The 24,359-nt window shown below is 31.8% G+C and overlaps 1 protein-coding gene across 1 annotated transcript in view; it reads left to right on the forward strand.

The window, feature by feature from the left end:
- Positions 1-105: 105 nt before the first annotated feature.
- The window catches only part of LOC129221079 (mRNA-capping enzyme-like), a 58,629-nt gene continuing 34,375 nt past the window's right edge, over positions 106-24,359 (forward strand). The window contains exons 1-7 of the mRNA XM_054855518.1: positions 106-264; positions 7,540-7,628; positions 13,796-13,905; positions 16,197-16,300; positions 23,003-23,091; positions 23,283-23,358; positions 23,439-23,469. Of these exons, the coding sequence (XP_054711493.1) occupies positions 7,547-7,628; positions 13,796-13,905; positions 16,197-16,300; positions 23,003-23,091; positions 23,283-23,358; positions 23,439-23,469 (492 nt within the window). The 5' untranslated portion in view covers positions 106-264; positions 7,540-7,546. The remainder of the gene's footprint in view (positions 265-7,539; positions 7,629-13,795; positions 13,906-16,196; positions 16,301-23,002; positions 23,092-23,282; positions 23,359-23,438; positions 23,470-24,359) is intronic.

The following is a 24,359-nucleotide window of genomic DNA, read 5'->3' on the forward strand; positions in this document are numbered from 1 at the left end:
ATCTTCCTGATGAGTAAATTCTTCCACTTTGATTTATGTTAGCCAATCAGAGCTACGTACGCAGGAGTAGTAGCCACGTTCTTTTCATAAAGAATATTTGCGATGTGTAAAGTTTATTAATGTTTTCATTTTCAAGAGTGGGTTGTTTTCATCGTATGAGTGGAAATGTAGGCTACATGAATTTTGTGATATTGAATAGATTCGAAACTATCTCTCTTGATGTGCAAAGATGTTTCTAAAACATTTTCATCTGCAATTTTGAAAGTAAGAATTTCATAACATGTTATTTTCTCAATTGCGTATTATGCCCTTTGATTTGTCAACTGAAATTTAAAATAAGTATCGTACATTTAAGCATGTATAGCTTACACTTTAAACACAAAAAATAAGGCCGAAAGTTAGGATTTCTGTTTTTATAACAGTTACTATAATCTTAATTTTAAAAATGAACAAAATATGAGCATTGAAATACGGTTTCACTTTTTCCCAAGTGCTTGTTCCCTTCCCAGAAATGGCATACATTAAGAACTTAGCATTTTTCAGTTTCTTATTTTTTGGAAAGGAAGAAACGTTTCTCTTATTCATCTTTCATTTTATTTTCAGGCATATCACTGAATTCTGTTCTATCTTCATGCACTCTCTCTGATCTATAAATAAAGAATCAACTTCCTGTTTGAAAGAATCAAATTTATTCTATTCTTTTATTATTCACTCACATTCTTTATAGATTGGCTTAATGCATTTGAACTTGTTTTGTAGTTTAAGGATTTTTAACCAGCTAATATCCTCACAGAGAGTTGAATAAATGCCTTTATGCTAAAGAAATGGATAAAAATACGTCAAAGCTCATTCCTTTTGCATTAATAAAAGCTTTCTTTGTAAACCCCGAAACAAGTGCTTACATTTTTGTGAGGTTAAAGGTTGTTATTACTTATTTTACATTCCACACAGTATTTTAATTTTCTTGTGCGTGATTTATTGGTGAAACAAATGAGGTAGTGAGAAGCAAAGGGATGCAAATGGCAAAATTAAAAATTTGGAAATAACCGGTACACATGAGCCTCATTTGTAACGCACTTTTTGACCCGGTAAATCTCTGCTCTGGCTCCACAAAAAACCAATTGAAAAATTTCCCGTTTCCATGTAAAAAGAGGTTCTCCCATTGTACCAGAGAAAGCGGTTTTTACCCAGCATCCTTAGCGGCTAGTAGACGAACTTGTTTCGGGTAACGCATTGTGGGTAAAAACACCGCTTTCACTCCAGAAGCTAGCAGGAGCAGAAAGATTCCACATAAACCTTGCAAATAACTAGAATGCGGTGAAAAGCAGGTTTTTTCCGGTGTCGAAAGTGTCCATGGAAATGGCCCTATGGTAGGTGAACCCCTCCTCTGTCTTGGAGCAAGAGATGGAAATAGTAGCCCTGGTATGTGCTGCTGTGCATCGTGACTTAGAAAAGAATTTCGATGAAATCGTACGTAGGATGTTATCTTTAAATGGGTTTTACTCAAAACTGGAAAATGTCCCCTTACATCCCCCTTGCTTCTCACTACCTCAAATGTCCTGGAATAATAGCTTCCACCTGCAGTTCGAAAGGGTTCACATTTTTTGCCAAATATGTTATGAAATTTTTTTTTAATATGATTCAAAATTAAGCTGAGAGATCTAGGAATTTTTGAATTATATGATGCATCGCCAACACCAACATCAAATCACAATGTTGAATGAGATTCATGACAATGTATTTCAAATCAAGTTTTTTTTTTTTTTTTTTTTAAAGCTTTACTTCAACTTGCTTGTTTAAATTCTCTAAAATGTTGATTACATTTAAAAATTTATATATTATCAAGATACTAATTCATAGATTCTAACACCAGCAAGAGTTTATCAAAAATTAAAGAAAAAACAAATGCATCAAAAGTCGAAGATAGCTGATAATTGAAGACGTGTTTTGGGATTACAATAAGCCTCCCTTTTCAATGTGAACCAAAGGCACCCATATAAGGGGGCAAGGGGGGGACTCGATTCCCCCCCCTTAGAAATTAGAACTTCCTTACTTTTAGTACTTTTTCTTTGCAAAAATGCAAACATTTCTTCCCCAGCCTATAGTGAATAAGTTATTAAAAATGTCCAATTTTAATGACTTTAATCTGCCCTGAAATCTGCTTCCATGCGGAAAATATCCTGCTAAACCATGGTTAAAATATCTGAGCCCCTACACTTCTTTAGACCTTCCACTTTTTTGGTGTACCAGCCGCCAGGGTTCGTTGATTTAAATCAGCTTGATTTAAATTGTGATTAAAATCATGATTTAAATCAAGTGTTTTTTTTTATAACATTGATTTAAATCAATTGATTTGAATTAAATGATTTCTTAAACAAAATCATTAATTAAAATCAGATGATTTTATAAATTAGTTTTGCATTTTTAGAATGTATTGCTCTAAATTTAACTACACTGCGTTATACTATCTTAACTTCAACAGGCAAAACTACATAGATCCCTCTTTCTGTATGTGTAACAGATTTTCACTCTCGCAATATTTCTTTTACTCCAAAATTACAGTTTAGAACAAAATAAAAATTTCGAGTTTTTCTTATACACCATGCAGTGTTGACTTTCTGCCGGCAAAAACGTTATAACCGGCAGAAATTGGCAAAAACTTAAAAGCGTCTCTAATACTCAAGTAATCACCAAATGATATTCATTTAAGTAAAATAAAAAATTAAACTTCACTTCATCAAAAATAAAATTCCTATGCTAGTGCGCTTAATTTCGTTCGAAAAGGGAACTTTCCAATTGCAGATGCTCCTAATGTTTGGATTAATCTAACAAAGGACGAAAAATCATATGGGTGCTTAGGAAAGAGGAGTGACATACAGAATTAACCAGGGATTACTAATTGTAATTTGCTCGCTATATGCTTCTTTCTAAACTGCTTGTGATTGAAATTAACTTGTGCTTCAATTAGAAGGTGCCAGAATTTTACTTGTCAATATTAACGTAGATTTTCTACCTAATCATAGCTTTGCAAAAACATTGGCCACATTTCTCAAAACTTATTTTTACCCTCAAAATTTTACCATTACCCCAGTTACTAGTTGGTCCAGTTTAAAAAATATACAATAGAGGAAAGTTTCACGAACATTGCTTGTTCCTTGATGCATTGCCTGCTATATCTCTTCTGTTAAAAGAATATTCTAAAATTTCTCATTTGTACATATTTAATTGAAAAAATTGTTTAGATTTTGGAAACCACCTTTTCCAAGGGGCAACTGCAAGGTCCAAACAATGTAATATTTGATTTTGAATCGTGATAATATTGTAATTAAATTGTGCTTTGGTTAACAGCTAATTATTTTCTCCATACTTTTTCTATTGTATGTCAATAATAAATTTTTTGTCATTTTGAGTTTTTGCCAGTTTCTGCCGCAAAGTGGCTGAAAGTGGTTTTTGCCATGCCGGTTTTAACCGGTTTCTACCAGTGGTTTTAAGCACCTCGGCAGAAACTTGCCAACCCTGACACCATGACTAATTATAGTTCAGAAAAGTAATTGTTCAACATATTATTTTATACTAAAACGTACATGATGATGGGAACCTTATCTTTAAGCAAAACATAAAACAAAATCACATCTTATCATAGCGTTATAACGTATTTATAAATCTTAAATATTAATGAATAGTTAGAGAACTTATCTTAGTTTTAAAATTAAGTTGAATGGATTCATCTCTATCAGACCCCAAAGAGTTCCTATTTTTCCTACTTTTTACTGCTCTCTCCTTATTTTCCTACTTTTCCTTTTTTTTTCCTACTTTTTCTTTCTTTAGTATAGCACTTCCAATTATGCATTGATTTTTATTTTTACAATGCAGCACTGATAATTTTCTGCATGTTTCGATTTTGAAAAGTAAAGAAACAAACAGATCCTGAGCTTTTCATTGAATGACTTCAGTAATTTCTAGAAGGAACGCTACGCCGCAGCGTTTGCTTGTTTAAAAGTTAAATTTTTGTAAGTGACTTTTTTTGTCGTAGCAGCGTTTATGATCGACTTTTCTTTTTATCGCCTCGACTAAAGGCCTACTGTTTTAACAAACAAAAAAAGACATAGATACTGGCACATTCTGACGCTATTATATAATATTTATCCGTCAATTAGAAGCTTTAATTAAAGTAAACGGCCAACTGTTTAAAAAAGTGCAGGAAAAAGCCGAATTTCCTATTCGCCAATGGAGTTCTATTTAAACAGAAAGGCAATGTAAAACCTTAAAAAGAACGTCAGAAGCAAAAAATGAAAAACCTGTACACTGTACATAGTTTATTGATGTTAGTACAAAATAAAAGCGACAGATAACAGAAATTTTCAAAAACGAACCACTTCAAAAATAATTGAGGAAATTAACTTTTTTCATATATGAATATGATTATTGTTCATTCTAAATCGTAAACATGATTATAAAATTTAATTTTCTTTCCTCGAAAAGAGTATTTGCAAAAAAAAAAGGCAAAACTTATGAGCAAAACGTTCCCGAATTTTGGAGAAAAATCAGAATTCAATTTAAATGCGAGATTCCGTTTTTATTTTTTCACATTTTTAAAAGTTAGGGGATAAAGCCACAAGCAAATATGTAATGTATTTTTTTAAATATTTTTAATTGATATTTTCTACTCTGATATAACATCAATATTAAGGAGTTGCTCATCACTTTTAAGTGCTGCGTTTTTGGCAATGCGGCATTTCTGAACATTTAAAATTTTTTTGACAGACTCTTACTCTTTTCAAGGTGCGGCTATTATACCGATGCAGGGTATCTACTGCAAGTTATTGTACTCAAGGCGCCTGATCAAAGTGGGGGGGGGGGGAGAGAAAGAGATATATGCAGGCATTTGATGCCAGGTGCTCCCCGCTCACTCTCAATTTCGTGAACAATTTCCGAAAGAATATTTTTGTTGTGTGGTGAGGATTGAGAGAAACTACATGCCTTCTCTTTAATGCATAGAGAAACATTAGAAACTGATCTTTGTCTTTGATAAAAATGTTATGTTTAATATGTGCATGGATTTTTTCTTTTTTTTTCCGTGACAAAAATTTTGGAACAAGGATTTTTTTCCCCCGGGAGTGGCTAGCAATGGATGTATACTGAATGCAAATTTTATCTGAAAACAACAAAAAACCGTACAAACCAGTATAGTTAAGCATTAATTTTCCAAAGCCAAGGAGGGGAGAAATTGACCCCACTGACCCCCATAAATGGACGTGCCTGAAACAAAAATTTATGTTGAATGCTAAAAATACATAACATAATACAAAACCTTTTAGTTTACTTATTTTGTTATTTATTTAGTTTAATTAAATTTTTATTTTATAAATTTTATGTCCCATATTTAAGAACAAATTTATTTTAGCTGCATTTTCAGTCTTTTTCCTTTTTTTTTTTTTTTTCTAATTCAAACATCTGCTCCTGTTTATGCAAGAATGCATGTCAGCTGCTGATTATTTTTAACTAAAACTAATTTAATATTTGCTTTGCTTTTTGTATCAGTTTATGATAACAGGAGCTGAAAGTGTTAGTATTTTCAAATGATAAATGGATGCTTTCGAAGAAATGTTTTCGTTTTTGACAAAACGTATCTGGTTTTATTGCACCAAAATATGAGTTTTATTATTATTATTTTTATTTATTTATTTATTTATTTTTGTGATTGCTATATTGTATTTTATTCTATCACACTTAAAAATTTTATTACTGTATTGTTGAAAGGTGTTTCTTTTGTTTGGATTTTATTTTCATATTTTTGTAATTAATATCTTTGTTTCCACCAGTTCATTTTTCATACTGATGATTGTCAGCTTTTCTCTTTGGTTTTGTTTTTGCGACTGGGTCTTTCATTAAATCCCTTCAGTACTTCAAAAGTACTGTTTATTTGTGGGACAGTTTTAAATCAAAAATACTGTTAATTTATTTTACATTACAAATAAAATTTACGCTAAACTTGTTTCCTCTTGACGTGTGTGTAGTCCAATCTCTTCCTATTTTTTCCTACTTTTTTAAGTGATTTTGTTCCTACTTTTTTAATTTTTGATTCCTTATTTCCTACTTTTCCCCCCCAAAAAACCACTTTGGGGTCTGCTCTATTGTATGAAATATAATATGTTTATAAATGTTAAGGTAATTGATATCTACAAATTTTTGAATATTTTAAAAAAATCTGGTTTAAATTAAAAAAAATCCGACTTTTTTGGTTTTTAAAAAAATCAAAAATATCTTGAACCCTGCTCAGTTTATGACTTTGGTACTGGAATTGGTAGATTGTGTAGTGAGTGGTATCAATACATCACTTTAAAGGAAAATTCTATAAACCTTTTTCTTTTTGCTATGCATATATTAGATACATCACCCAGACCTAGTTTAAAATTATATGTGTACTGTAACTGTTCTTGAGAAAGTTTTTTAAAATTAAAAGATATAATTTCTTACATGTTTATATATATGTTTTTGTAGGTCACCTACATTATAGCCTAAGTTTTAATAAAGTGAATTCAAAATTCATTGCTAAGTCAGGAACATTCATTTGTTAATTTTCATTGTTCGGCTGTAAAATGGTTTTAATGTGCTTTATTTTTACTTTATGGGTTGATTTCATGTTAAATATTCTATTTCATTCAGTTGGATTTTATTTAACCATTTGTGACTTTTTTGTATTTTGAATGTTTTTATGTATCCTTAAAATAGGAAGTTATTTTTTTTTTTTCTGTGTTAAGGGTGATTTTTTGACAGTAAAAGATTAGAAAAAGTGTATAACTTTCTTAGTTATTCACCTATGCTTTTAAAGGAATGTCTCGACTAGTATTTCACCAAAAATTATATTTTTTTTGCTATTTGTTGCTTGCAGTTTAGTAACTTAAGTTTTAACTTTTTGGAGCATGATTAAAGTTTTGTGTTATTTTATCATTTGCTTTGAAATTTATATTAATTACAAAAGAAGATGAAAAAATATTTGATGCTTAGAAAATGTGGTACCCTACTCGCAGCGGTGTATCTAGGGGGAAGAAATTTTAGGCTATATCCTCATCTGAAATCTAGAAACTTTCTTTTTTTGACCAAAGAAATAAATTGTGACCTTGACCCTATTAACTGAACTTTTTGTACATCTTCGTTTAAACTTTATTTTTATTTATTTGGAGGGAAACAAAAATGCAATGCCTTTTAGCTTTAATGGAATAACATATCTTTCAAAGTAATGTATTTGACCAAATTAAAATTATAAGCTGCTATTTTAATGTGACCTTAATACAGACAAATGAAGCACAATAGTTTAATGACGTGTACTAATTTTGTCATTTTTTAAACTTATTTGGCAGAATATCTTTATTTTAATAAAGCTAATAGGGAAATATGCTTCATCTAGTTCCTAGTTTTCTCTCAAAGTTTTAAGATTTTATAAACTCTTACAAACTTTTACCCTGCTCCCAAGGAAGCCAGGTAAAATTGAATGTCAGTAAAAATTTGCTACATTTTAATCCATATTTTCCTTGGTAGCTCAGCCATGAATGATCGTAGCAAAGGTAAAACCCTTGGACCCCCTCCTCGGTGGCTGCATTGTCCAAGGAAAAGCTCTCCTATTGCTGGTAAGTGAATCAATTTATTAATGTACTAGTGCTAACCGCACAGTTTGCTCGTAGTAGAAAATGAAAAGGTCATTTGGTTCGCCTGTATATTTACATATAATGGACTCTCGCCAATTTGCTATGTGCATTTGCTCGCCCATGGTGGCATATGGTAGTTTACTTGTCCACGTTATGATAATTTGCTGAGTAAAATGTTTTTAAAATTGGAATAAAACAAGAACAAATTCGAATTTTCGAAAAATCGCTTCAAGGTGCACCCCCTCCCCCCCCATGCTACTAACTAAGTTGCCAAATTTTATGAAAATCGGCCAAACAGTCTTGCCGCTAAGCACGTCACAGACATCCAGACAGAAATCCAGGCTTTCAGCTTTATTATTAGTAAAGAAGATTACAGCATGAGATCCCAATTTCAAAATTCAGAACTTTTTCATTTCAATATTTAAAAGGAAAAAAAATCATTTTTTTTTCCTAAAAACCAGAAAAGGGGGAAAAAATTCTCTTTTTTTCCCAGCTTTAGAAGTTTAGAATTGTTAAATAGGCAATCACTTGTTCATAACCCAGGGGTTTCAGTTTAGCTTTTTTTTTTTTTTTTTAATGTTTTTCCGATGCTAGTTGCTATGCGTAAATATGCGTTTTATTGTAATTGTGCAGCAGTCTTTTAACATCCACTTACGGTTAACCATAATTCTTATTTCTTTTCATAAGTATGCAATACAAAACTCACTGCAAAAAAGTACAATATTAGTTTTAGTAAATATATGATTTATTGTATCAATTGGCACATTGCTAAAGCTCAAAACTCGCGGTCGCCAGTCGCCAAATGCGACCAATTTTCAAATTTTGGCGACCATTATTTTCACTTCAGTCGCCAATGTGGCTACCATTCGCCAATGCAACCTTCCCTGACCTATAGTCTTGACATATGACCTTTCCCAAATTCTTTTGTCCACTAAAAGTTCGGCTATCGTATCGCCGGGGTGAAGGAGGGAAGGGGGGGGGTGGGAGTATTGTCCAAGTGTGGCTAATTGTGCTATGTGTTCTTGTTCTGAATAGAAAACAAAAATCGCAATCACGACAAATTCGTTACAAAACTTCTATTTCGAAAACTCGGCTTTCTTTACACGCGATCGTAAAAATAGACAAATTTCATACACCAATTTAGTAAATTATGCTTTTTTGATCTTAAATTCATTTTTCAACTTTATTTCTCCTTAAGAAATGGCTATTTCTTCGTTTTGAAGTATTTTTAAACTACGCGTTTTCAAAATGGCGTCGCGTTGTTATTGTTCATTTTTACCAGTTAAGACGAAAATGTCCTTTCCGAAATAAAAAGAATTGAAAAGAATTAATCTTGTACATTTGGTTTACATATGATTAAACAAAAATGGCACCTTTGAGTCAAAATGCACCGAGACAAGGTAAAAACGATATCGCTAAAAAAAATTTTCTTTTCGAAGATTTTTGATTTTTTGTTTTAATCATATTGTTTGTTTTTCCTTTTTTTTTCTTTTTAAAATATAAAACCTACTGGAGGAGAGGATATATCCGTTTATTTACTTTATTTCTCCTTAAAAAAGTTGTTATTTTTAAGTTTCGCGGTAAATTTTCAAAATGGCGTCCCGCGTTTTCAAAATGGCGCGTCCCGCGTTTTCAAAATGGCGCGGCGTTGTAGATTGTCCATTTTCACCAGTTAGAAGAGGAAAATGTGTGTTCAAAAATAAATAAAGAGAAGTACAATCGTATTTATTAAACACATAAATAATAATAAAAAAATGGCACCCTTGCGTCTAGAGAAGGTGGAAAGAAGACGGCTGAAACCCTTTTTTTCTTCTGCTGGATCTTTTATTTCATTTTTTGTTTTGTTTTTTTCGTTTTGTTTTATATTGTTTACCTTTTATTTATTCATTTTTTTGACACCCAGGCTTCCATTTTTATAAAATTCTGCATGCATTTGCAAAAACAAAAAAAAAAAAATATTTTTGTAGAATCGCAAATGGTTTAGGTTTTACATTCTGTTCAAGTTTTTGTTATTTTGTTGTTTTCTTTATGAAGGAACTAACTCGTGTTTTGGTTGAAAGCTGTGATGTTTCTAGAAGTTTTGAAAGCTGAAAAAAATTAATAATAATAATAATCTTTTTTATTTATTTATTTTTTTATCGTGATGTGTTTTGCTTAAAGATAAATTAATGCAGATTATAGTTTGTAAAAGATGTGTTAAATAATATCTGGGTAGGGGTGCCCGTTCTCCCCAAGTTCAATTCCCCCCTTCCTCCAAAACTTTTCCTCAACCCTCTTTTTCTTTTTTATTTTTAGCTCGCTTTTTATTTTATTTATTTTTTTTAATATTTTTTATTTACTTATTTATTTTTAATTATTATTTTATAAGAAACGTTCTTTGCTACGCCAATGACATATACACTCATACTAAATAAATAAACGGAATAAAATAAATTAAATAATTTAAATTAAAATAAAGTTTGGCTATCATTTTTTGAGATTTGGCTACCATTTTGTGAGGATCTGGTAGCCATTGGCTACCAATTCAAAATTTGAGTTTTGAGGTATACACATTGCGTAGTAATAAAAAGAAACATCTCCGAACTATATATGCTGCTGCAAATTATCTCCGACTTTTGATTTCACTAGTTAAATATACTTTCATTCAGATTGATCTAATAAGAAAAGAACTTTAGACCGCACGTTAGCCAAATCACAAAAAACAAGGCAAATACATAACATAAGAGTTTTGCTATTTTCTGAGTTGACCCCAAAATCCAGAAAGATGACGGTCGTGAGAATTTCAGATTTGGGGTGCCATACTGTATGTTAAGTCTGGCTTAGAGACAAAAAGGACATTAATTATAAAATTTAAAAAAAAATTGCATTTTTATTTAAGTTTTCTTATAGTAAAAAGCAAAAAAAGCACTTGCTTACAGTATGATTAAAAATTATGATTAAAAATCGTCTGCCAATTGCCATGTAAACTCCTAAAACGTTTACATCAGTGCTATACCCCGGGCTCGAAAATATCCTGTATTTTTATTTATACACATAATATCATCAAACCGCTAACTCTAGTCTTCAAATAGTAACTGCGTCTTCAAACCACTAGTTGTTGATTTTCTTTATTACTATTGTAAAATGAATACTAAAAATTAATATTTCCTTCATTATTTATATAATACTTTTCATGTGGAACTTTGCACATTTTAAATAATTTTTTATATATGAATGATATTTACAATCATATGTGAAATGTGATAATTTAATGTATTAAAAATAAAATATAATAATTTTTATTGAGTTACTTTAGCTTTAGCTGCTTTTCCCATTTTTCTTTTGGTAGCTATTTTTGTATAAGTGTTTTACTCAGAAATAAAAATTTGCATTTATTAGTCAGTACACAGTCATTAGGAATTTTCTATTTAATTTGTAATTCCAATTTTCTGACCAACTTATCGATTTTGACTGGGCATTTTATGTTGAAAAATTTAATATATTAGAGTTGGTATACTACAAAGTATTTTATGAATATAAAATGAAAGAAATATTATATTATTATGTTAAATTAATGATCATGGTATTATCATATAAATACTGTAGATTACTTTTTGGTTATTTTTAACAGTGAATAAATAACATGACTATGACAAAATGCATATAATTTTTATATTTCAAATGCAGTTGAACTCAGTTAATTTGAACGGTTAATTGCGATAACCCAGAGAACCTATTTGAAGGAAGGTGACAATGGGGCGGGGGAAAGGGACAGGTGATAATGCCCAAATTGAAAGATATTTTTTATTCCCAAGTAGACCCTAAGTTACCTTAGACCTGTTTTAAGGTAAACAGCAACAGTATGAACTTCAACACTAACATTCAGCAAGGACGGATACAGAAATTTTTCAAGGGAGCAAGGCGATTTATTTTTATTACTTACTTTTTACCACGTATACTGATTCAAAAATGTTGATCACAGAGGTTTTGGACTTGAATTCCCAAACAGTTCCAAGATAGGACCCCAAACCTCCCTTCTCCCAACATTAATGAAATTCCTCTAAATTTACCTTTTTTTGAACTTCATTTTCGAAAAATTACCGGTGGAGAGTCTCTCAAGGGAGGGGCGTATCCATCCCTGTAGAACAGTGTCATAGCTGAGAAATGCCCTATCTCTCGATATAGTCCCTCCAATGCAGTCCAGAACTCCTCCCATTCCCTTGAGAGCTAACAAGCTGGAACTCACGAATAATGAGAGAGGAATGCGTTGGGGGCTGCATTGACTAGTTTCATCGTCAGTTAAAATTTTCTGTGCCATGTGGTCAAGGTAGAATGTGCCACCACTTGATAGCTAAAAGATGGGTTGGAAATGACTCAAAGGATTAGGAGGGCATGATTAGCTTTCTGCAATGACACAAAGTATCAGAAAAAAAAGATCAATGAGGAAATTTTTCCACGAAGAAGAGGTCAGATTTTTGTTCGTTTTAGCAGAATTTTTCATTTTATTCTACGCAATATCTGTGAAATTTTTAATGTAGTTCAATAGTAAACCAAACTAAATTAACAAAATGTTTGTTTTAGCTGTGATTTCGTATTAACCATGGTCATATTAAAAGAGTTCAACTGTATTGTCTTTACTAATAATAAAGCTGAAAGTCTCTCACTCTGTCAGCATCTCTGTGACGCTCATAGTGCCCAGACTGTTCGGCCGATTTTCATGAAGTGTGGCACAGAATTAGTTTGTAGCATGAAAGTATGCACCTCGAAGCGATTTTTCAAAAATTCGATTTTGTTCTTTTTCTATTCCAATTTTAAGAACATTTTCCCGAGCAAAATTATCATAAAGTGGAAGCGTAAATGACCAGGTTATCATAACGTGGAACCGTAACATGAGCAAACCAATTGGCGAGAAATTCATGATACATGAATTGTAAATATACAGGCGAACCAAAAGACCTTTTAATTTTCTACTTCGTGCAAAGCCGTGCAAGTGCCACTAGTAGTTCATAAAATCAATGTTGGATTTTTATCACTACATGTGTCATGGTATATCGTCGCCTCAGAGCAACACTAAGATGTCTAAACCCAAAAATAACACTAAGATATCCTACTGTTGCTCTGAGGCGAAGATATAAGGGACTGATACATATCGCCAAACCCTGGCACTATCCCATACAATCGAAAACATATTTTGTAGTTTGTTCGCAAACATGTGTTTTCAGAGCATCCGCTTTGAGCATTGCTTCCAACAGTACTAAAATCTTACTTAAATTTGCTTTTAGAATTGAAAAGTCAAATTGTTAGCTCTGTTTATATGTTTTTCTCTTTTATGAGCAGGGTTCGAAAATATCCAATATTTTGATATGCATCTGATATTTTCAATGAGCACTAACTAAAGTCTTCAAAATAGTAAATGCATCCTCAAATCTCTTTATTTTCTTATATTATAATTACAATATGTAGGCTTAAAATTAAGGTTTCTTTCAATATTCATATCTAATATTTCATTTAATTTTTTTATCAATTTTAATGGAGTTAATTTAGCATTAGCTGTTTACTCACTTTTCTTTGGTTAGCTACTTTTTGCACAATTATGATTGAGCAGTAAATACATATGCATTAGGTAAAAATGAAATAACGTTTAAAAGCAACGTTTAAAGCATTGCTTTTAAACATTGTTTCATTTTTATCCAATTTACCTTGCACAAAGCTATCGCTTTTCAATTCACATATGCATTAGTCGTTGCATATTCATAAGACATTTTCTTTTTTTTTTTTTCTGATTAATGTTTAATATTTAATTAGACACTTTTAATGTGAATTTAAGTTGTTACATTACCAATAACTTTATGAATATAAAATACAACTAAAAAAGAAATATTATATTACTTTCGTTATCAATAATGTATTAATGCGTCATAAAAAATAGTACATAATTTATTAGATATTTTTAATAATTAATGAACAATATTACTATGATTAATATAATTTTTACATTGGAAATACCGTAGTTGAAAATATAAACATCGAAAGTATCAAAATATCATGATATTTTCAAAACAAAAAAACATGATCTGTATCGACTGATATATACCGGCAAACCCTGCTTATGAGACATGAAATCTTCGGAATAATTATGCACTGTTACATTTTCTCCCTCTTTTTTGCAGGCAAATTCTTAGCTTTCAAGACTCCGCTCGATGAGCGCTATGACAGTCAAGTCCCCGAAGAGTGCACTTTCACTCCATCGATGTTAATTGCCTCTGCCAGCTGCCAGAAGGTATTCATTGTCTTTTTTTCTTAAAAAAATATTGAGACTTGTGATTTAAGTCTTGTGAAAATTTATTGATTCATTTTTTTTTAATTTTGGCAATTTGAGTTTATTTTTAGGCATATATTTAGTGCAATAAATTAGACTACATTTTTAACACAAATTTACAGTGAAATCCATGTTTTGATTTAGTTTCCATTACATTGAATCACGCCACAACAAAATTCCTGTTTCAACAACAACAAAAAAACAAAAAACAAAGTTGCAGTCTTTTGAATTTTGTTGTAACCAGATACGTCGTTCCGTGTAGTATCAAAACCGTGTTGCACAAAACTTTTTTAAGAACAACTTTTTAACTTATTTTGTATGCTAATTAATCATGTACATAGTAAAAATCATGTCATTATGTATTGTGTTGTATTGAAACCGTGTTTCGTGTTATATCATAATGTAAATCAAGGGTGTTATATCAAAACCAAGTTTCATAAAAACAAAGTAAAAAGTAAGTTAGAATTATCAAACAATTAACAGAATACATTAAACAAAAATGAAATTCCATCTTTTTAAAGATAACATTCAAAGAGATAACACAACAAACAAAAATGAAATTCCATCTTTTTTAAAGATAACATTTGTGTTATATGAAAACCATGAAGTATTAAATTCAAGTTTTGCGGTGCGTAGTATCAAAACCATGTTATAATAATCCCAAATTCGGTACCGTATAATATCGAAACCGTGTGGTACAAACACTGTGTTATACAAGCGACACCTGCATTTGCATTTCGAGACTTAAATTTGAAAGATGTGCTCAGTTTGCTACTTGTTGTGCTCTTAAAAAGTTCCAAAGTTGTTTACTGCATTTATACGATATGCATTCCATTCTCTTTTTAACTGGAATCTTGATTAAATCGTGTTGTGAAAGCTTTTGTTTATAAATTAATGGAAAATGCAGACAATCTTTGTCTCAAAATGGGTGTAATGAAAAATGATTATCATGTGATTTAATTCCTCCATGAAAGTTAAGGCAGAACATATTTGTTCAAATAAATTAATATTTGATGGAAAATAATCGATGGCAAAGATAGGAAAGTTCATCAGCAGCTTGTTCTTGCATACACACAATGAACATAAACAAATGGTCTTCAAGCATTTAGGTTGCTTCCAAAGCTAAAATACATTTGCTGTAATCTCAAAGTTTCTAACCAAGTATCGTAATTAGAAAAGAGAAAATGCATTTTTCACTACGCTTCCACTTTAATAAGTATGGTGATTATTTATTTCTTCAAAACCAAACACTAAATATTTTTTGCTCCTGCAAAACAGAAAAAGTTTCAATTTTTGACATCTTGAATTCAATTTATGTTTTTCGCAATCACAAGTATTTGTATGTGTGCAGGCCCATGTGTGTAGACGTGTGTGAATTTGCAGAATGATTAGGTTTTGTGCTTGAGCTAAGCCTTGAATGAATGCAAACAATTTGTAACCATGGCAATGATAATTTGTCCTCTTGTTAAATACTAGTGGTACCCGCACTTCTTTGCCCGTAATAGAAAAATTAAAAGGTCTGTTGGTTTGCCTGTATATTTACAAATAATGTATGGTGAATTTTTTATCGCCAATTGACTTGTGGTCATGTTACGGTTCCACGTTATGACAATTTCGTAATTTACTCGTCCATCTTATGATATATTTCTTCTTAAAATTGGAATAGAAAAAGAACCACATCAAATTTTTGAAACATTGCTTCGAGGTGCACACCCCCATGCTACAAACTAACTTTGTGCCTTATTTCATGAAAATCGGCCGAACGGTCTAGGCGCTATGCGCGTCACAGAAATCCTGACAGACAGACAGACATCCAGACAGAGAGACTTTCAGCTTTATTATTAGTAGAGATTAAAACATAGATCTAGACTTATTCTTGTCCAGAAAAAGTAATCTGAAAAAATCAGAGCAACATCAACTACGTGACTTTTATTATTCTTTAACTTTTTTATACAATGCCAAAACTAAAACTTAAAGGAACCATGATGTAGCTTTATTTTAATTTTAATGAAGTAATTTCTTCTTCAAAACTAAAATTTGCTGCTGCAAAATTGTTACCTGTGCTCCAATCCACATTATCGTTGTAATCTTGTCACGTTTTTTCTTATTACGTTTAGTGAAATGAAGTTTCAATTTTAGAAGTGTGATCAAATTTAAATTTTGGCGTTTTCTTTTGGTTGTTTAATCATACACTTGGAAGCAAAGATACCTATAAATAAATTATGGAAATAATAACTAAATAAATTTTATAGATGAAAATTGGGCTTTGGATTGATTTGACAAATACGACACGCTTCTATGACAAAAGAGAAGTGGAAGAGCACGGCATCAAGTATATCAAGCTTCAATGCAGGGGGTAAGTTGGCTCTTTTTTTTTTTTTAATTGAATTACCAGCACATAAAGATTAAATCAGAAGTTTCTGATTGTGGCATAAAAGTAGCCCTTATTTGGTTTTTAAGTGAACAAGGATTGTCTCTAACTGTGAGGGAAGTTATGCACAGCTGTAACATGTAATAAAAACATAGTAGAAAATTATATATATAATATTAACTTCTGTGTCTGTAACCCTATCTCCCATGGTTGACGGAAAAAAGTGGTTGATACCACTTCTGAAAAGTTATTTTTGGCTATTATAAGGCATTGAAAAAATATACATTTTGCAAAGCTTATATAAAGGGTGTCCCAAAATTAATGCAAGATTTGAATTTGCCACAATTTTTGCTGTGAATTGTTGGCAGCCACGGAAAAAGAACAATTTGACAGCTGGGAGTTTAGGGTTAGTAAAAATGGAGTGTTATGCTATTATACAGCCAGCGAAACAATTCAATCACTGCATGAGGAATTTCCTGTTCGTGTACTCTCTCGTTTCGGTGATATGAATTGTACCCTAGATCGTGTGATTTTACATCATTAGACTTCTCCCTATGGGGTTATTTGAAGTCAAACATCTATGTCAGTAATCCCACAACCACCTGCGCATTACCTAATTGCGATATCGAGCGCCAATAACAGTAAACTGCTTGACCCGCCCAAACTTTCATTATTTTTCAAATAATTGTTCGATAATGAAAACACATTATAGAATCGAAAACGCTCCATTTGTAATAACCCTGGACCCTCAGCTGCCAAATTGTTCTTTTTTCAAGATTGCCCACAATTTATTGCAAAAATGGCGGCAAATTCAAATCTTGCATTAATTTTGGGACACGCTTTAGTAATTAAAGAAAAACAATCTGATGTATGTATCACATGACTTTCTTTTAGTCCAATTTAATGTCATATCCCCTATTATTGGCAATTTTAATGTGATTCAATAGTTTACTCTTGAAATATCACCAACAGTGACCAAATTGAAACCAAAGAAAAATCGCCAAGTTGGCGACAAAACTTGGCAACCAAAAGACTGCCAATATATCGCCAAGTGTCCGCAAAATTATAACACCACTTGAGTTTGCATCGAAATTAACAATGATTTCCCCTAAAAAGGGGCAAAAGACCTCTTTTGAAACCAGGGGTAGTTGTGGTCCGGTATTTTACCGAATTTCCGGTATTTTTGGACATATTTCTGGTATTTTCATGTCCGAAAATACGGGTATTATGTTCTTTTTTCGTTATGCTTTTATCTCCCTACCTCCGCAAATTTTTTTATTATATAATACTCATCAAATATACCTGCAAGAGCTTTAAGATGATCACCTATCCCTTAAGATGGACAAATGTCAAGATAATTTGTATAACACCAGCTCAAAAGTAACTTTGTAATCCATTAAAAATTTAATTAAATGTACACACAATATTTTGACTCAGAACTATTTAAAACTATTAGTAGGGGAGATAGCGACAGTTTTTAATACATTATTTATATAAGGCCAGAATTTTTTTAAATATTAGATTAGTTTACTTAAAAGAAGAAAACGCGAGTCTACCAAAAAGTTATCGTTGCAATAATTAATAAAAAATTTTGCAATATGTTGCAAAAACTTGTGAAATTGTCTTATATATATAAGGCTGAAACTCGGTAATATTATTGATTACGTATAAACATAACGAAAAATACATGTCTACCGCGTCCGTAGCGTTGCCGTGCCGTATCTACCACCCACGCAAGGTGCGAAAAAATCAGTCAATTTTGACTTAAATATATAAGCCTAAAATTTTTTTTAGTAACTGTTTACAATGTATAAAATATAAAAACAAAAGTCTACCAGTTGTGTTATGTTGCAAAGGCATGATAGACGTCACGGAATGTCGACCTCGTACCTCTATGTACCGTTTATCGGGCTGCTAACGCTCGCTCGAAAAAGTTTGCTTGTCGTCGCGAAATTTCAATAAATAAAGCTGATTTATTTTTTAATAAATAGTTTAAATCCTGTTTTTATTAAAATTTTTAGTCTACCGTGACTAAGAGGTTGCTTAGTCTTTGGTAAACGTTGCTTAAATTATAAAGTAGTTGGAAAAGTATGAATGATTTAAGCATATTAAAAAAAATAATTTTAACATTGAAACGAAATTAAAAAATATTTTATTAAAATTTAAATTATGTACAATATTATAGTGAAGTTCATTTTTCATTAATAATGTCTTGATCTTTTAAATTATGCCTCTTTTATTTATTTATTTTTTATGATCAAGTACTTATGAAATAAAATTTTTCGCGTCGATCTTACATAACAATAAATAATTAAAAATAATCAAATAAACAGTTCTTTGCATATTAATTAATCTTTACTAATAATAAAGCTGAAAGTCTCTCTGTCTGGATGTCCGGAGGATGTCTGTAGGATGTCTGGATCTCTGTGGCGAGCATAGTGCCTAGACCGTTCGGCCGATTTTCATGAAATTTGGCACAAAGTTAGTTCGTAGCATGGGAAAGTGCACCTCGAAGCGATGTTTCGAAAATTCGACGTGGTGAGGCAGAAGGCTATGCTTCGAATGTAACATCTTTTATTGCTTGCGGTAATTGTTTTCAGTAAACCATTTAAAAACTTTTCAGTTGTCCTCAACTTTCCACCCACAATCAAGAGGTGATAAGCTTGTCAGATTTTTTAAATGAAATCTTGTCCAAATTTGCGAAATGCAAGCTGTTCTGAGGAAATGTTCACGAAGTTCAGACTAACATAGGGTTAAGGATGACGGATCAAAACTCTTCACGTTTTCGAGAATTACTTTATCTTTTTTCAAAATTTTTGTACTCTTCTAAAAACGTCATGGTTCTTGCATCATTAATTCTTTCCATTTTATTTTGTCTGTACATTCGGCGCACAACTCTTCCGAAATTTCGAGTTGTATTCGAATTTGCGACATGCATTTTACATTGTGCGATGCCTTACTCAAATTTGTTAACGCTCCTGTGTATTCTTCCGACTTTGTAAATAGAACGTAAGGTCGAACTTTTTTCTTTCGGAAAAAAGCCGGATTTTTATCGCAACCAGTCATTGCGTGTAAAGCAACCAAGGCGGAACAAACGGTTTCTCCTAAATTCTTGTAAAGTTCAGAGACATTGATACCTCTTAATGATTTTCCAACGCCAACTTCCATCCAGACCTTTATTTAAGAATTCAAAAACTTCATGTTAGCCAATATTATAACTAATACATCAGTATCTGAACATCGTAGGTGGACGTCATATGGAGGCTGCAGCTCTTCAAAAATTACAAAGATGGTAAATCATTTTTGTGTCGGATTTTTCACGGTCTGGGGCACGATTGAGCATGATCCACTATTTTTACAACTTTTCTGTTGATGGTTTCAAATCTATAACACTGTTTGTAGTTAATATATACAAATTTATCTTCAAAATAAATCGCTTTGTTATTTCGTTCCCAGTTTGTTAGTAAATATTCTAGCAAATCTTCTTTAAAAGTAATATTTTTTAATTGATTCAAAAAGTCAGAGAGACGTGTTGCAGAGTCTCCTACCTGAATTTTTTGACCTCTGTGAGTTCCGCTTAATATATCGTCGCCACAGAACAATAGTAAGATATCTTAATGTTATTTCTGGGATTAGATATCTTACTGTTGCTCTGAGGCGACGATATGTTCGTTAACTTTTATGGAAGGAAACGGGGTACGTGTCGAAAACAATTACTACGAATACTGCTGAACATACTTAATAATTTTCTCAATATCATTAGATGATGGAATTTCTTTCATTAGATATAATAAAAAGAATCCATCATAGATGAGAAATTTTGGTGGTTCAGAATTGATGTTTTTTAAGAACTTTTATTACACTTGGCCTGATTGTCATGGAGTAATCTGAGGCGTACTTTTGCTTATATTTCAGCAACTAGATCACTAAGAGACTTCTGGATTTCACTAAATGATTTGCTTAATCTTAAGGTACAACTTAAGGCTGAAAATTTAAAATTCTGAAGTAACATCATTATTTCGGTTAGGATGGAAAATAGCGAATTTGATGTAATTTCCCCATTAAATGTTTAAATATAAAATCCATTGTTATAAATTTTGTTGCCTTGCAAATATAATGTTAATAGTAATCATAATGAAAATTTTGAATCAAGTCCTCTCCGGAGCAAGAATGAAATTTATTCACTGACGTTGCTTTCTTAGGGTTTTTATCCTCATCTATGCATCTATGCCAATAATCGATAACGGGGCTAAGTAAACAGACGTATTAGGATCTTTATCCCAAGTTACTTATATGTTGTGAACCATTCTTTTGCGTATACTCAGCAACTAGACCACTTACAGACTTCAGAATTTTATTAAATGATTTGTTTAACCTTAAGGTACAACGTAACGCCAAAAAATCAAATTCTAAAGTAAAATTTTGTTTGAAAACGAAAAACTTTAAAATAACAGATTTAAAAAAAATAACAAGCACTTTTCATAATGCACTCAAAAGGACAAAATAACTTTTCTGGGTCAGAAAGGACAATTTAAGTGTTCCTGTAGTTTTTAATTCTTTGAAGAAAAAGATTTCACAAATGAAGAAAAGTGCGCTCAAGTCATTTTAAACCAAACTTTCCCATTAAGGAAAAAAAAATGCGTGTTTCAACACTCAAATTTATGATTGAAAGCTAGATAATGGTAAAACATTCTCTACATGACTAGAACCGCACTTTTCTTCGTTTGTGGTGTCATTTTCTTGGAAATTTTTGAAAACTACAGGAATTCTTCAATTGTCCTTTCTGACCCAGAAAAGTTATTTTGTCCTTTTGAGTGCATTATGAAAAGTGCTTATTATTTTTTAAAAAATCTGTTATTTTCCAGTAAATGCAGTAAGGCAGATTTTTCAGTTCTGCAGATGGCTATTATCTGTTGACCCAATTTAACATATGCTAAAGAAATATAAACATCAGCAGCAACGCTATCGCCTCGAAGCACTGGATCAAGTTTGCTCCAAAATGGCGGATGTGTCGGCTCCACCACTATAGGGGCCTTACTCAGGCCCAGGCCCCAGACCCAAGGTTATTAAAGGCGTGTCCTTCCCTTCTCCTTCCTTCGCAGTAGATATATATATATTTTAACTTCTTCAAAATATTTTTGAAGAAGTTAAAATATATATATATATATATATATATATATGAATAATGTAACAAAAGTATGAATATCAATTTAAATATGATAGAAAATTGTAATCATGAAAAAAAAATAATAATTGAAAAATTTCCATTTATAAAGAATGAAAAGATAAAATAATCATACTTTTCCAACTACTTTATAATTTAAGCAACGTCTACCAAAGACTAAGCAACCTCTTAGTCACGGTAGACTAAAAATTTTAATAAAAACAGGATTTAAACTATTTATTAAAAAATAAATCAGCTTTATTTATTGAAATTTCGCGACGACAAGCAAACTTTTTCGAGCGAGCGTTAGCAGCCCGATAAACGGTACATAGAGGTACGAGGTCGACATTCCGTGACGTCTATCATGCCTTTGCAACATAACACAACTGGTAGACTTTTGTTTTTATATTTTATACATTGTAAACAGTTACTAAAAAAAATTTTAGGCTTATATATTTAAGTCAAAATTGACTGATTTTTTCGCACCTTGCGTGGGTGGTAGATACGGCACGGCAACGCTACGGACGCGGTAGACATGTATTTTTCGTTATGTTTATACGTAATCAATAATATTACCGAGTTTCAGCCTTATATATATAAGACAATTTCACAAGTTTTTGCAACATATTGCAAAATTTTTTATTAATTATTGCAACGATAACTTTTTGGTAGACTCGCGTTTTCTTCTTTTAAGTAAACTAATCTAATATTTAAAAAAAATCTGGCCTTATATATATTGTCGTAAAATTTCGGTCGCTATCTCCCCTACTATATGGCAAAGGTGCACTTAAGTAATAGGAGCCAAAGATTATCCCCCCCCCCCCCCCCCGTTCTCGCTTTGAAACTTTCAGGTATTTTTTGATGAACTCACAATCACCCCTGAGAAACACCCGAATGCAACCAAAAGGGGAGGTGCACAACTAGACCCCACCTGGAGTCTACGTACCAAATTTCAACTTTCTAGTACATGCCATTCTTGAGTTATAAGACGTACTTATGCACATACATACATGCGTACATGCAGACGGCACGAGAAAACTCATTGTAATTGACTTGGAGATTGTCAAAATGGATATTTCGTGTGTCGATACGTTCTTAGGCATATATCCACGTGTGGTAGGGTTGAAAAAAAAACTCAACATTCATTCGGGGATGAGGAAAATGGATATTAAGGTCGATTTTTGAGTGAAAATTTTTCACGAATACAATACTTCCTTTTTTGTAAAAGGAAGTAATTTTTGATCCATAGATCTGAAATCGTTACATTTAAAATCATCCAAACCTCTCAATATGCTCTTTGCATTGTAGCTTTTTTTTTCTTCTTTTTTTATTGCACTATTTGAGTGGTTCCGTGTTTAGATGTTGTTGAAAAAATAGGCCACTTGTGACAAACATGAAATTTTCGCACATAGTTAAAAATTATGTTTTAAATCTGAGATCAATCCTTGTGCACATTTACTAGGTGGAACATTCATTATATATTCAATCAATGATTAATTTTCTTGTCCTCTTTGATTTTTTAGGCATGGAGAATGCCCATCCAAAGATCAAGTCAATACATTTATCCAGCTGTGCAATCGGTTCATCGATAAAAATGAGAATGAATTCATTGGTAAGTTGAAACATTGCTGGTATTTATTATGAAAGAAAAAAATATTTACCAGTTTGAAGAATTGAACTAAAAATAACATAATGTTCCCATTTTTCTTTCTCTGCAGTTTGTAAATGTTTGATTCCATGACCTTTTTTTATATAAAATCTATTCTACTTATTGGGTTCTAATTCTCGGGTTTTCAATTGCAGGTGTTCACTGTACACACGGTTTCAATCGCACCGGTTTTCTCATCATTGCCTTTCTCATCGAAAGTTTGTCGTGGAGGTATTTATTTTTCGCTTTATCGTCAATGTTGTATATTTTGCGTTAGTTGCTGAAATTAATTTTTCTTATTTATTTTTCAGTATTGAGGCAGCTTTCCATGCATTTAAGGAGGTGAGGAAAATCAATTTCTATTTTATAATTCTGGGATTTAGTTTAAGAATAATTTACTAGATCATTAAGTGTTTAAAAGTGCTAATAATATTTCTTATTTTTCACCCTTGAATGTCCTGAATCTCTCGGGTGCTGTAACTTTAGATAGGTGATTTTCAAAAAGCTCTAGGATGTTTTTTCCATAAAAGGTAAAACGCCAGTACTGTCTGACCACGGATTGTATGGAAAGACAAACATCCGTTTTATAGCCGGAAATGGATGAATCTATCATTTTTTACTGATGTTAGCTTTTGCAGAAACAGAGTCTCATTCAAATGAGCGGATTACGCGCATCAAATTTTTACTTTTCCCCCTTATTCATATAGATTCGTCTTATCTGGACGTTTGAAAATTCTATGCAATCCGTGGTTGGACAGTAGTGGCCACTTCAAGGTTTAAAACACACTGATAGTAGCCACATAGAAGTATATTTTTAAACTGTGGGTCTACAATATTATTTGCCCCTCTTGAAACAATGAGCGTTTACGCCTCATTCATTGCCCAACAAGCGAATAGCCCAACGCTTTCTAAGTCTTCCCAATTTCTAAAAATATCAGAATTTCAATGTGTTCAAACTGTTCAATTTTTTCCCAAACCTCAAATTTGATCCAGCAGTGGCTACTCAAAAATCTGAGAATTTCAATAGTGGCTACCTGGCGTTCTCCCATTTGAAGTATTTACCTTAACTTACTTGAAATTCAAGTAACTGATGAATAAAATGGATTCGATACAACAGTTACTATAAGTACCAACAAAAAATCACGTTATTATTGTTCATTTATTTCTTCAAAGTACAGAAGTGGCCACTACTAAAGCACTGGCCACTACTGGTGTTTTACCTTTCTTTATAT

Source organism: Uloborus diversus, chromosome 4, assembly GCF_026930045.1.
Source record: "Uloborus diversus isolate 005 chromosome 4, Udiv.v.3.1, whole genome shotgun sequence".
In the NCBI taxonomy this organism is placed as follows: Eukaryota; Metazoa; Arthropoda; class Arachnida; order Araneae; family Uloboridae; genus Uloborus; species Uloborus diversus.